This window comes from Chanodichthys erythropterus, chromosome 5, assembly GCF_024489055.1.
Source record: "Chanodichthys erythropterus isolate Z2021 chromosome 5, ASM2448905v1, whole genome shotgun sequence".
Lineage (NCBI taxonomy): Eukaryota > Metazoa > Chordata > Actinopteri > Cypriniformes > Xenocyprididae > Chanodichthys > Chanodichthys erythropterus.
Window position 1 is genome coordinate 9,740,776 of NC_090225.1, and position 13,553 is coordinate 9,754,328.

At 36.8% G+C, this 13,553-nt stretch overlaps 1 protein-coding gene across 11 annotated transcripts in view; it reads left to right on the plus strand.

The window, feature by feature from the left end:
• Nucleotides 1-13,553, plus strand: part of cpeb3 (cytoplasmic polyadenylation element binding protein 3) — a 42,429-nt gene that overhangs the window by 677 nt on the left and 28,199 nt on the right. For 2 of the 11 annotated variants that reach the window (XM_067385994.1, XM_067385995.1), the window contains exons 1-3: nt 54-186; nt 2,972-3,678; nt 7,155-7,308. In XM_067385994.1, the coding sequence (XP_067242095.1) occupies nt 90-186; nt 2,972-3,678; nt 7,155-7,308 (958 nt within the window). In that variant the 5' untranslated portion in view covers nt 54-89. Of the gene's footprint in view, nt 1-53; nt 187-1,243; nt 1,360-1,564; nt 1,784-2,971; nt 3,679-7,154; nt 7,309-7,704; nt 7,781-13,553 lie in introns of those variants that run through there. The other 9 variants (XM_067385997.1, XM_067385998.1, XM_067386003.1 and 6 more) reach the window with 7 other exon arrangements.

The window sequence follows — 13,553 nt, forward strand, 5'->3', positions numbered from 1 at the left end:
GTGCGAGCGTTAACTTCACTCTCGCGAGGCAACAGATGCACTCTGGGGCGTGTAGTCTTCATTATATGTCGCCAAAAATATAAAAATTTATGTTCTCGCAGAGGCAGGCAGCCCAGAGCAAGAGGGACTACGCCTGCTGGAGCAACATGAAGATACATATTTGGCTTCAGAATACCTCGTACTGTGGTAAGGAGGGTCAGCATATTTCAATACAATTTATATATGATTAGATTGCATGTTTTATTTAACATGGCAGAGCATCCAGGAATTATAATATGATTTGTGAGAGCCTAATTCATTTCCCTTTTTCACATAGCATATGGTTAAGCAATTATAAAGTGTTTATTGCTGAGGTGTTTTGATCCTTTCTCATTTCTTTTATTGAGTGCATTATTACAAATAAGACTTGAATTGACAAGCATTTTAATATGTTCTATATTTCATATGAACTTATTTATTAGTAGCCTATTAGTTCATGAATAGAGCTGTCATTTTAGTTATTCATTAGTATCAACTTATTTATTAGTATTAGTTAATGAATGGAGCTGTAATTGTAGTTCAGTGTGTTTCATAAATACATTTCCATTATGACAGGGGTGAATATGGAGCCACATAGCAGATTTGCATGCTTTTATTGTGTTTATTTTGAAATTATCATGATATTTTATATGATACAATCTTACATGATTATGCATAAAAACCTGGCAATTTGTAAGTGTTATTTTATTACTAAAAGGTCATTTCTGATAGTTTTGTTACGCATGTTAACATAGTCAGTGTCACAAAATCTGGCTTAAAATTGGATTATAAAATGGATACAGCATTTCAGCCATGCTAAAATCCACAGTATAGCAACAGATATGACACAAAACACCTGTTCATCATATCAACTCCCATATCAGATAGTTTTTGTTGCTTAGCAACACTCTATTGTGTCAGGTAGTATATCTCCTAAGCATAAGGGTGTTTCCCTATTAATTTACTTAATAAAATAAAATTTTCTTTAAAAATTGTTCCTTTTATATTTTAATATTCAGTAGCCATTTTAAAAACCAAACATTCTGGACCATAATGTATTTGAACTATAACCTAAAGGGCTGATAAATGGTTAATACCGTTATTTGCATGTTATAATATAAGCTTTGCAACGTCATATAGTGAGTTTGATGGCTGCACTGACCGAAAAACTACAATTCCCATAATTCCGCAGTGCATTAGCCATGCGCCGCAGTCAATCAGCTGTTGAGGCGACTGCAGAAGGGCAGCTCATCTGTCATATCAAAACCCAGGCGAGACAAACAGAAATAGTCTTATTTACAGAAACCCAAAAGGTGAACGATAAGGTAAAGTCTGATTCATGTACGACAAGAAAAAAGCAAGCAAAAGAGAAAAAAATCAATCCGTCAGATGCATGTTATGTGTTTAATAATAGCTACTATGAGTTGTGTGCGCGGATTAAAGTGCTGGATTTGATTTCTTTCCCTTTCTAATAACCCGGTGCATTTTAGAAATGAATAATAATATACATGCATGTGCTGTGACGCTCTTGTTTACTGTCATTTAGGTGGTCAGCGCGTGCTCTGATGTGATGATTTCTATTGTGACCTTGAATATGCAGTTCTAATGCAGCGAAACGAGGATTAACGGACGGAAATATTGGCAGAAACGCTCAAAAATTTGATTAAAGGTTGAGTTCATAAATCCATCAGGCTCGCTGAAACTGTCGCATTCTCGGCCTGTTTTTCATGGGAATATATTTGGCATCGTAGAAACCCTCAAAGAGGTATGTTGAAATTGTTGTACTTTTCAAGACGGTTGAATAAAATCTCTTTTCGTTCGACTGTTTTGCTTATCAGAGTATATATATATAGAGAGAGAGAATTGTAGCCCAAAATTGGTAAACCATAGAGGAGACATAATAGCTTACTATAAGGGTGCAAAATAGAGATGTGTCACATGAAGTAATACAGCCAGTGGAAAAACATCCAGAGCTGTTATTGGGATTTCTGTTGCGTATGTTTTGTGCAGCATTGCTGGGTGTAACCCAAGATCCTGCAGCAAATATAACCTAGTTGCTGAGCTGTGCCATGGACTGTTGTACACCATCCAAGCCAAAATGTCTGAACATACACTTTTCAAACTTATGCTTAGGCTACATGATTTTTTTTTTCTTGCATTTTATAAATATGTACCTTATTGATTGTATAAATACACACACACACACAAATAGATTAGTCTGCATTACAAACAAGATACACAATAATTTGCACTATATACACATTACAATAGACAAATATGTAAACATTTTAGACATGAAGTACAGAACAAACTTTATCATTTGACACAATATGCACTAAAGCACATATTGTATAAGGAGGATTCACATGAAGCATCCACTTGGCATGTATTGTGTGATACACTGAACCACCAGAAGTGTTTTAAAATGTAAAATGGCAGAGAAACCCTTGCATGTTTGTACTTTAGTAGCAAAAGTCAATGTCTTTGCATGTATTGTGGAGTCAGTACGCACAAATGACTATAGCTACACTCTTAAAAGTGAGTTGCAAAGCTATTTTCCTAATGTATTTATTTGATTAAAACTGTGTAAAGTGTGTCTCTTTTAACCTTGCTGAAGGACGCAGCTGTATTTATTGACGTATGCAAATTGAGGGGCGGGGCTTATTAAAAAAAAAAAAAAAAAAAAAAAACAGGAACAAGAATCAGTTTCTCATTTCTGTCTGGAGTTCCGGTGAGAGAAAAACGAGACGTGGCGAAAATTGGTGAATATCGGTGACCTCCGAGCTTTTCTCCTTTATTCGTGTCGGGACACATGAGTAAGGGGGATAAAAGAGGAGTACAGACAGATCCCGTGCTGCTGCTGTGCTGATACATGGCTGATCAGGGGCTCATTAATAATAATAATCCCAGCCCGATCGGTGTGATCAATAATAACTGATCATCTGTGTTTCAGCTCAAAACATGCAGGATGATTTACTGATGGACAAAAGCAAAGCTCAGCCTTACCAGCATCAAGACCCGTCAAATACAGAGCCTCCATCCACCCCGACCCCCTCCGACCCTCCGATCCTGGACGAGCAGAACCACGTCGGTCACTCCGAGCGGGTCGCCATGGAGTCTCCGGTATTACCGGGTTTGGGTTTCCCTCAGGATTCCTCTCTCTCACCGTCGTTCGGTAGCACTTGGTCCACCAACACCGTAGACGAGGGCTTTTTCCAAGGAATTCCGTCGGTAAACGGAACGATGCTTTTTCAGAACTTTCCCCATCACGTCAACCCGGTGTTTGGAGGTAGTTTTTCTCCGCAGATGAGAAGATCCCCGATGAGTGTGAACCAGAGGAACCCCTACAGCCACCAGACCCTCATCAATAAAGTGACCGCGTCGTCCGCTTCTTCGTCCGCCTGGAATAACCATCAGAACGCGGTGTGGAGCTCCGCGGCGAACCCCTGGAGCGGCAGAGACCCGCGGAGAGCGCTCGGGCTCGGGCTGGGCGTCCCGTCTCCGCTCAACCCTATCTCCCCGACGAAGAAGCCCTTCCCGAGCAATGTCATCGCGCCTCCGAAATACCAGAGACCCGGAGCCATGCAGAAACCCTGGATGATCTCAGAACCTCCGGAACCCTTCAGAACCGACAACGGCAACAACATGCTGCCTTTTCAGGTGAGATTAATCAATAAATATAGGCATGATGCATCATCATAGAAACAAAACGTAATTTGTTTTAGACATTATCATAATTTATACATAATGTATAGCCTAATAATTGTTGGAAAACATGTATCATGCAAAATTATAGATAATCCCTCAAAATATTAATACAATTTGTAGTCATATAATACATATATAGGCTGTTTGCTCATAAAACATAGGCATAGATAGTCATAATTAATAGTTAAATTACATCATTATAATCATGAAACAATTTATAGACAATACAACAAAGTTTTTTATTTACATTAATTTTATTGTTTCTCTTTAAAGGACTTGATTAAAGTAAATTCCCCGTCACCGAATTTATGTATACTCTCTTTCTGACTGTAAGGAAAAGTTGTTTTGAATTATTTTCCAGCTGTTTCTATAAATGTCATTGTAAGGTGGAAGGGTTCAAATTCCCATCAGAGGCTCTCCTGCAGCTCGCTTGGGGGCGTTTAAAAGCAACACCACTCGAATCTGATTGGTGCTTGTTGAGTGAGGGGGCGGGGCCTGCTTTGCTGTCATGAACGGAAACATTGTAGCATAATCTCAGATAGAGAACATTGATATTTTTATGTATTTTTTTTTTTTTTTTGAACAGAGCTTAATTCTTTAGATTTTACAAGCATCATCTGATTCTTCTCCATTCGATACAATGTTTTTCTCCATAATTGGCAGGAATTAACTCATGAATGTTTTTGATGAGTCATGCACATGTCTGTTTGTCTACATCACACTTTCTTAATGTTAATGCACTTTAGTAAAAACTAGGTAAATTCTACTTTGAAATTTGTGAGCATGAGCAAAAACACTGAGCATGAGAAGTAATTAGGAGTAATTTTATTTGCATTTATTTTTAGAATATAGCTTTTGCCTTTGAAAAACTTGTCTTTGGTCATCTTGCAAATGGATCATTTACAAGTGAATATTATCTGTGTTTTGAATGCACATTGTAGTAGCCTAGAACACGCATATATCCATTGGGCATTGAAAACACGTTAGCCGATCACTAGTGTTTTTGTCATGGAAAGTGTTATTTTGAGTAAGATTTCGTGCACTTTTACCCACAATGCTGTCAGTTTCCTGATATTGTAGATCTGTTTTGTCATCCTTACAAGAATGCATTCAGTGCATACAATACTGTCATTAAAAACAAATCAAGGAAGTTTGATGCTTCCATTGAAGTTGTTGCAAAGTAAAGTGATCTTTATTTTCAAAGTAAAAAAAATAAAGAAAGAAATATAACAAATATTTGGCAGGAAGGAACATATATGTAGTTTCTAGTTCATATATAAGGTATGCAAGCAGGCTGCCACTATACAAGATGTGGCATGTGTGTGTGTAGTTGTTTAATGCTGAAATATGTGTGGCCCGTGTCTGATAGTGACTGAAGTGAGGAGCTCAGCGTTTTGATTGCTCATGCTTTTCACAAAGTGGGCAGATTTTTATCTGGAACCTGAGAGGGGAAATATCGCTTTTTGAATGCTCAGCCAGTTGCGTGACAATAGGCTCGATGTGCAAACAATGTGCTTCCCTCGGTTGGCCTCTGCCCACTGCCATATTCATCCGCACACTTTCACCGGCTCACGCTCTTTTTTTTTTTTTTACTTTTCCTTTATTCTCTTGCTCATTCTCTGTAACTTGTTTAATTGCATTCGCAGTGAACTGACAGTCTCAACCTATTTGTGTTTGCCTGTCAGAGGGCAGGAGAAACATTTGGGTAGAGATGAGGATGCAGATTACCGGTAACCATCATGCGGAACAGCACAAGTTCGAAATTCACAATGCTTCTGATCCAAAAAATAGATAATGCTGTACTGAGTCATTATTTCCAATGTTTTTTCATATACTGTGAATTAAAACACTTACTGCAAACTGACAGGATGCCCACTCTGTTCACTAATCGTCTGATGCAACCAAAAATGGCAAGAGCTGACTAAAATCACCATTTTCGGTCGGATTGGCTTGCTGTACACAGATTCACACAGAGAGTCTGAATGAAGGTTTTTACCAGTCTGTCTGGGAACAAAGTTGCTTTTATAAAGTACCTACAAGTTCTTTTGAGGAGCATTTAATCACTTCAGTTTTGTTGGAGTTGCTTATTTTTTGCTTATTTACTTAGTTTATTTATCTGTGAAATGTGTACTTTTTCACTTTTTGAGAGAAAGAAATTCTGACCATGTCTGATGAAACCTACATACAATTTCCTCTCATTTCTTTAGTCGTTTATAGACTGGTGTTATTTTAGTATTATTTATATAGTATTACAGTATTTATTAATATTTTGAATTATCTTTTATTTGTATATTTTCAGTTTTTATTTGAATTTTAGTTTACGTTTTAGTAAACCAAAACAAAACATAGATATTTTTTGTAATTTTTATATATTTTTTTTATTTCAATTTTAATAATTTTAGTACTTCAACTTATTCATTTCAGTTATCTCCCAAGATAAGGATTTCCAATTTTCTAGTCTATTAAATGTAATTTTTTCATCTAATATTTATATTTTATTTTGCCTATATTTCAGTTGCTAAAAATGATATTTAATAGTTTTATACCTGACAACACTGTCATGGACTGCAAGCACAATGAATGATTTTTTCCTGACACAAATCTGCTACAAAAGTGTAGAATATTGCTGCTAAACAGTTAAATACATTCATAAATATAAAAAACATGTAGAGGACATTCAACAACAATGCTGGGATCCAGTTTTTTGGTCTCTGACCCTGTTTACACCTCGTATTAAGATGAGTTTTGGTCGATCGGAGCACAAGTGGGCGGGTGTATATGGGGTCTAAAAAGTTTTCTGCTTGACCACTTTTAACCACTTCCAGAGGTAGTCGAGAGATTGCTTTTGTAGTGTAGACACTCATGTCAAATGTGTTATGGAAAGTGCGCTGGCAAGACGGGATTTAAACTTTGTCGGCTGAAGAACTAAGTTTGGTTTGAAGATGAAAATCGTACCAAGCACAATGTTCTCTCACCATTCCTGATTTCTAACACCCACTCACAGCGTTCAGTGTAGTCTTGCAACTATTTCAGAAATGAAAGCTGATGCTTTCCGTATGTTTTTCTGTCATCTCCGGCACGTTCATATTTAATTGCATGCGCTTATTTCGTCTATTAGACTGAAAGATCTGAAAAAGCCCTTATATTTACCCACCCATAGACCCTCCCCTCGAAGAAATCAGGACAAAAGTGTTTGAAAGTGGACAATAGAGACAGATTAAAACACCAGGTGTAAACGGGAATGTGTCTCCCTCATCCACTTGTGATTCGATCCACCGAAACGCATCTTGATACCAGGTGTAAACAGAGCCTTAGATCTGAATTTGGCCCTAACCCTGGACAGATGCTAATTTGAAACAATGTGAAATGGTGGTTTAGTGGTTCATCTTTAACTTCTGAGCTTTGACCCCCTTCCTTCTGTCTTTCAGGAAAGGAATCGACCCTTTGACCCATTCAGCTTGCAAACTTTGGAGAATTCCTTAATGGACATGATTATGACCGACCATGACAAAGGTAAACATCACCCTGCCGCTGGCCCACCAATGACTATCGCTGATATTTTATGGAGGAATCATTTTGCAGGTTAGGACTATTTATACATCCATGCTTGTTCTTTTAACTTCATATGATTAAAAAAAACTTTTGGTTAATGTCATAATTGTTTATTTTATTTTTTCTACCACTATAACATATGATTAAATGTTTTATTATGTTGACAGTTGCTTTCAATAACTGTTGTCTTACCTGCAAAATATTGCCAAAATATTATAAATAATATAAAATCACTACTGTTCAAAAGTTTGAGGTCAGTAAATGTTTTTAAATGTCTTTTTAGAATAACTTAATTTATTCAGAAATTAAATGGGTCAAATGTGACATTAGAGTAATTTATATTTTCATATCATGTTTTCCATTTAAAATATCAAGCACCACAATTGTTTTCAACATTAATAATAATAACAAATGTTTCTTGAGCAGCAAATCAGCATATTAGAATGATTTCTGAAGGATCATGTGACACGAAGACTGGCATAATTGGCTGCTGAAAAATCAGGTTGGAGCCAAAGAAATAAATTACATTTTAAAATATATTAAAATTATTAGAAAACAGTTATTTTAATTTGAAATAATATTTCGTAATATTACCGTTTGTTTACTGTATTTTTGATCAAATCCAACCTTGGAGAGTCAAACCTTTGAATAGTAGTGTAAATAATAAAAAAAATATCTACTATATATTCAGATGTTTACTATTTATTTATTTGTATTTTAGGTTTTCACATCTATTCTTCCAGAATTTTTATCATTAACATTTTCAGTGATGCTGCACAGACCATTTGCTGAAGAGAAAGTTTAGTTGTTCTAATCTGTTGTTGTGGGAAATTCTCTCATAAGTCGTTTTAAGATCACACTACAGTCTCAGGGGACATCATGAGAGATGGCTTTCCTCTCGTAGACAATGGAAGCGTGTGATTGTGTAAAAAGGAGGTGAGGGAAGTTGTTTTTTATGTGCTGGTTGCATTGAGGCCCATGTCAGGTGTGGAGCTGATTTTCCAGATCTGGGTTGGAGAAGAGATGTGAATCTGGCAGTTGTAGGGTCTGGATTCTTGAGTGATCGCTCCTGGAAAGGAAAATCATGACTTCAAGAGCAGAAAATCATGACTACCAGACACCCTGGCAAACTGCTCACCTCAAGCAGATGTCTGTAAAATAGGCTATGCAAAGAAAAAGAGATGTCAATAATTTGCATCAAACCCAACTTTTTAGGAACTTGTAAATGTTCTACCTAAATTTCTAAAGAAACCTTTTCCCATCCTACATTTGCATGAATAGCGATTGTGCATCTGTTTGTTTGTGTGGTAAATATGGTGAGTCACTGCAGTTATGGCATCTGCCTGTCATGACATGTTGTTTTTTATTAGGCTAGTAAAGATCATTAGCAGATCAATGGTCCTGTAAAACAGGCTCCTCACTCCAAATCACTGCGTTGTTTTTCTCTAATCTTTGGTTTTCTTAAAGGATTAGTTCACTTCAGAATTAAAATGTCCTGATAATTTACTCACCCCATGTCATCCAAGATGTTTATATCTTTATTTCTTCAGTCAAAAAGAAATTAAGGTTTTTGAAGGAAAACATTCCAGGATTTTTTTCCATATAGTGGACTTCACTGGGGTTCAACGGGTTGAAGGTCCAAATTGAGGCTTCAAAGGGCTCTACACGATTCCAGACGAGGAATAAGGGTCTTGTCTAGCAAACTGATCGGTCATTTTCAAAAAAAAAAAAAAAAAAAAAAAAAAAAAAGAATTGTACTTCTTAACCACATATGCTCATCTTGCACTGCTCTGTGATCCTCCATGCATTATGTTATCAATCGTTGGAAAGGTCACGCATGACATAGGCGGAAGTACCGCAGTAGGGCAAAAAACTCATGAAATCTCATTTTCTCTTCCAACTTCAAAATCATCCGACATCTTTGTTATAACTTTTTTTTGTAAAGGCCGTTTGGCTTAGTCTTTGCACGTTTGCTTTGCAGACACTGGAATCGGTACTTTCCGCTACATCACGCATGACCTTTCCAACGTGATTACGTAATGCGTGCCGCAGAGCAGTGCAAGACATGCATTTGTGGTTAAAAAGTAAATACATTTTTATTTAATTTTATTTTTTTTAGAAAATGGCCAATCGTTTCACTAGATAAGACCCTTATTCCTCAGCTGGGATCGTGCAGAGCCGTTTGAAGCTGCACTGAAACTGTAATTTGGACCTTCAATCCATTGAACCCCACTGAAGTCCACTATATGGAATGTTTTCCTCAAAAAACATAATTTCTTTTCAACTGAAAAAAGAAAGACATAAATATCTTGGATGACATGGGGGTGAGTAAATTATCAGGAAATTTTAATTCTGAAGAGAACAAGCTAATTCTGTCATCATTTACCTTAGTCTCATATTCACGTTAGTCGAGTAAAACGAGTTTGTTCATTCAATGAAAAATTGAAAGTGATGTAGAGTATGATGAAATAAAAGGAAATCTGAATGCAAGTGGTCACAGGAGACACAATTTCAACACATATTAAAGGGATAGTTCACCCAAAAATGGGCATCCAAGATGTAGGTGACTTTTTCTTCAGTAAAACACAAATGTTGATTTTTTTTTTTTTTTTTTTAACTTCAACTGTTGCGGTCTCTCAGTCATATAATAATGCATGGCAATGGGAACTCCATCTATAAGAGTAAAAAAAAAACACGCACAGACAAATCCAAATTAAACCCTGTGGCTCGTGACGACACATTGATGTCCTAAGACACGAAGGATCGGTTTGTGTGAGAAACTGAACAGTATTTATATCATTTTTTACCTCTAATACACCATGTCCAACTGCTTTGTGCATCCGGTTGGTAAGATCTGAAAACGCGCTCTGATGACGTAAGTGATCTCTCGCGTGTATATGTCTATGAGTGTGAGAGATCACTTCCGGCATCAGAGCGCGTTCAGACCTCAATCACCGGATGCTCAAGGCAGTTGGACATAGTGGTGTATTAGAGATAAAATATTATATAAATACTGTTCGGTTTCTTGCACAAACTGATCGTTTCGTCACGAGCCGCAGGGTTTAATTTGGATTTGTCTGTGTGTGTTTTTTTTTTTTACTCTTATAGATGGAGTTCCCATTGACACACATTATACGATTGACAGACCTCAACGGTTGGAGTTAAAAAATCATCATTTGTGTTCTACTGAAGAAACCTACATCTTGGATGCCCTGGGGGTAAGCAGATAAACATCAAATTTTCATTTTTGGGTGAACTATCCCTTTAATACCAGGTGAAAACGGTAATGTGTCTTGACTATTTGTGATCAGATCACCAAAACTGCATATTAAAGGGTTAGATTAGCCAAAAATGAAAGTTATCCCATAGTGGGTGATCTAACCCTTTAATATCAGATGAAAACAGGGCTTCTCTCTCACATGCTGGATTTCTTAGATATTGTATATCATTTGCGGGCGTCAGGGATCCGCTATCAATATGACTAAGACTCCCAGAACTTCCAGATGTCTGGGTAATATCTGTGTGGTTGCAAGTTAATTTACTTGTGTGAAAATTTCCCCCCCGTGACATTCCTACAAACAACAAAATTTGAACAACCCCTTTAAGTTCACTCTCAGTCTAGGCTGCAGCTGAATCGGATGATTCTGTTGGTTTTGTTCCAGATGTTCTTAGATCTGTGTCTCAAAGGGTCTTCTGAGGAGCCTGTTCACACTTCACATTAATCTGATTGAATTCATAGGAAATGTGTTTTGAAATGCAGAACAGAGTAATCTTCATCCGAGTACACATGACCACAGTCTCTCTCCTTCTCCGGTCCCAACATTGACAAAAACACACACCCGCAATCACAAAGATGCCTTTGTGCAAGCACACGCACACAGATTTCTTTTGGACTTCTCACATGATCTGTCTTGTGTAACTGTGACCAAAGGTTTGAAACAAATCTGTTGTTTCCTACACGTCATGGGTTTTGAAAAATCTTCCAAAGCTTGACTGATACTGTGGTGACAGTCACAGCTTGGCAGCAGCCGCAGTTTGATTTGATTATGCTCAATAACTCAGCCATAATGATCATACTGAACTAGCTGATGAGAGGAATATATTTGAGGATACTGTTTCTGCACATACGCATGAACCGGTTCCTCTCATTACAGTTAGAACTAGGAAACGTTTGACACGGTGACTTGTAATCTGGGACGCTGCGGTCCGCTGGGTTCAGTCAGAGCTCATTTTGGCCCCGTAAGCCAAAGTTGAGACAGTAGCTAAGATCATGATGCAAGTTGTTTGTCAAGCCTGGGCTGGTGTGACTTTGAACATTGACATGAAGTGTCTCATGGTTCACGGTTCAACTTGTCCTGTATTGAAGGCCTAGGATGAAAATAATATGTATGAAGAGTAGGGCTGTGCGATTTAATCAAAATTATAATAAAATGCAATGTATGTGCGATTTCTGAACTGCAGAAAGAGCTTTTTTTCCCTTCGCCAGCCCCCTCAGTGTGCAGTCTGATTTCAGCTTGCCTAAATCTAACTCGAGAACAGAACAAGGCAGGTTTACCATTACGAAATGAAATCACAGATACAGAGAAGGTGAATTCAGGGCAGGATAAGCACTAGGCATATAAAAAAAATCAACATCCGTGGTTTGGGAATACAGAAGAGATGATGTATCACAGAGCCAGGTAATTTGTAAGACCTATCAAAAAATCGTTGCGGCAAAACAGAGTAGGGGCCATTGACACAGAACATGATTTTGCAGTTAAAAACACAAAATGCAGATCTAGAGGTGCATTATTTAAAAAAAAAAAAAGAAACATCTTTTACCTTGAGCGTTGCGTAGACTGCCGCAAAACATGCTGCAAAAGATGCAAGATGTAAGCGCAATTATTAAAGACATCCGTCTAGTATTCAATTACATAGAAAAACAATGGCACGTTCTGAACCAGGACAATTTTTTTGTCCTGGTTCAGAACCCTAATGAACCCTAATGGATAGAGTAAGCCAAAATGTCTCTCTTTACAAACTACCACTTGTATTTCTGATCATGTTTAAGAACAATGTAGGTTTGTGAAGGTATGTAATAGTAACGTAACTGCATAATTTCGCTAAATAGGTATTAAAAAGTGCTGTCAATGGATTTTAAAATGTAATTGCAATTAAGATATTTGAATGAATGCCTTTAAAATCATTTCAAAAATAATGAATTAAACATTTAATTACATGTAATCATTGATAGCCCTAGATTTAAAGGGTTAGTTCAAGCAAAAATGAAAATTCTGTCATTAATTACTCGTTCCACACACATAAGTCCTTTGTTCATCTTCAGCACTCAAATTAAGATATTTTTGATGATATCCGAGAGGTATATGACTCCTCCATAGACAGCAATTTAACAGACAATTTCAAGGTCCAGAAAGGTATTTTCTGTACCTTTTTTGAATTTTGTTTTGATTCCAGAATGTTAATTTTGGGTGAATTATCCCTTTAACTGTTATTCTCAGATTGTTCCCGCAACAGTTTGTCAGTTCTCAGCACACAGCATTTCACTGTAGGGTCTTTTCTATTAATAGTTTAACATTGTTTGTCTTTCCTTAAAGCCACCCTGTTAGGTCGTCCATGTGAAGCTCAAGGTGTGTGAAAGTTGATGTGAAAGTTGCTCAATTTCAAGGACATTACAGTCTCGGTCTGTTTTTCCACAGTAAAAGCTTATACTGATTGCTCCTAAAGGCAGGTTTGGTCAAACATTGAACTCTTTAGGGTCATATTATAAGGCCTAAGCCAGTTCTGTTATTTACATACTAAAACAGTTCTTGCTAGCATACCAGGATTATTGTCAGCAAGTTTGTTTTGATCCATTCAGGTAGGTTTTTATTAGCAATCTCACTTTAGGGATGTAAAAATGCAACAATCCATTATGATTCTTTGATCTGATAATAAGTTTGTTTACATGTACAAGGACTGATTTCATATAAATCAGCTCATTATAAAACATACCTGCGAAAAAAAAACAAAAAAAAAAAAAACATGAGAAATTGCTTGGTTTTAATATAATATTGTCCATTGTGGTTCTTAGTTCAAAATGCAATTCTCAATCTATTTTAAGAAAAAGTGTTATGAAACCAGGCTGACCAAATTTCAGATTTCATGATGCATTGCATCATTTAGCCAAGAATTGTAAAATCATTGTCAGATCAAACATTTTTCTTGTTTTTTTTTTTTTTTTTAAGTGTGTGATGGGTGATGGGTGCTTTTATCATGAATTCCACAGGGTTGTTACA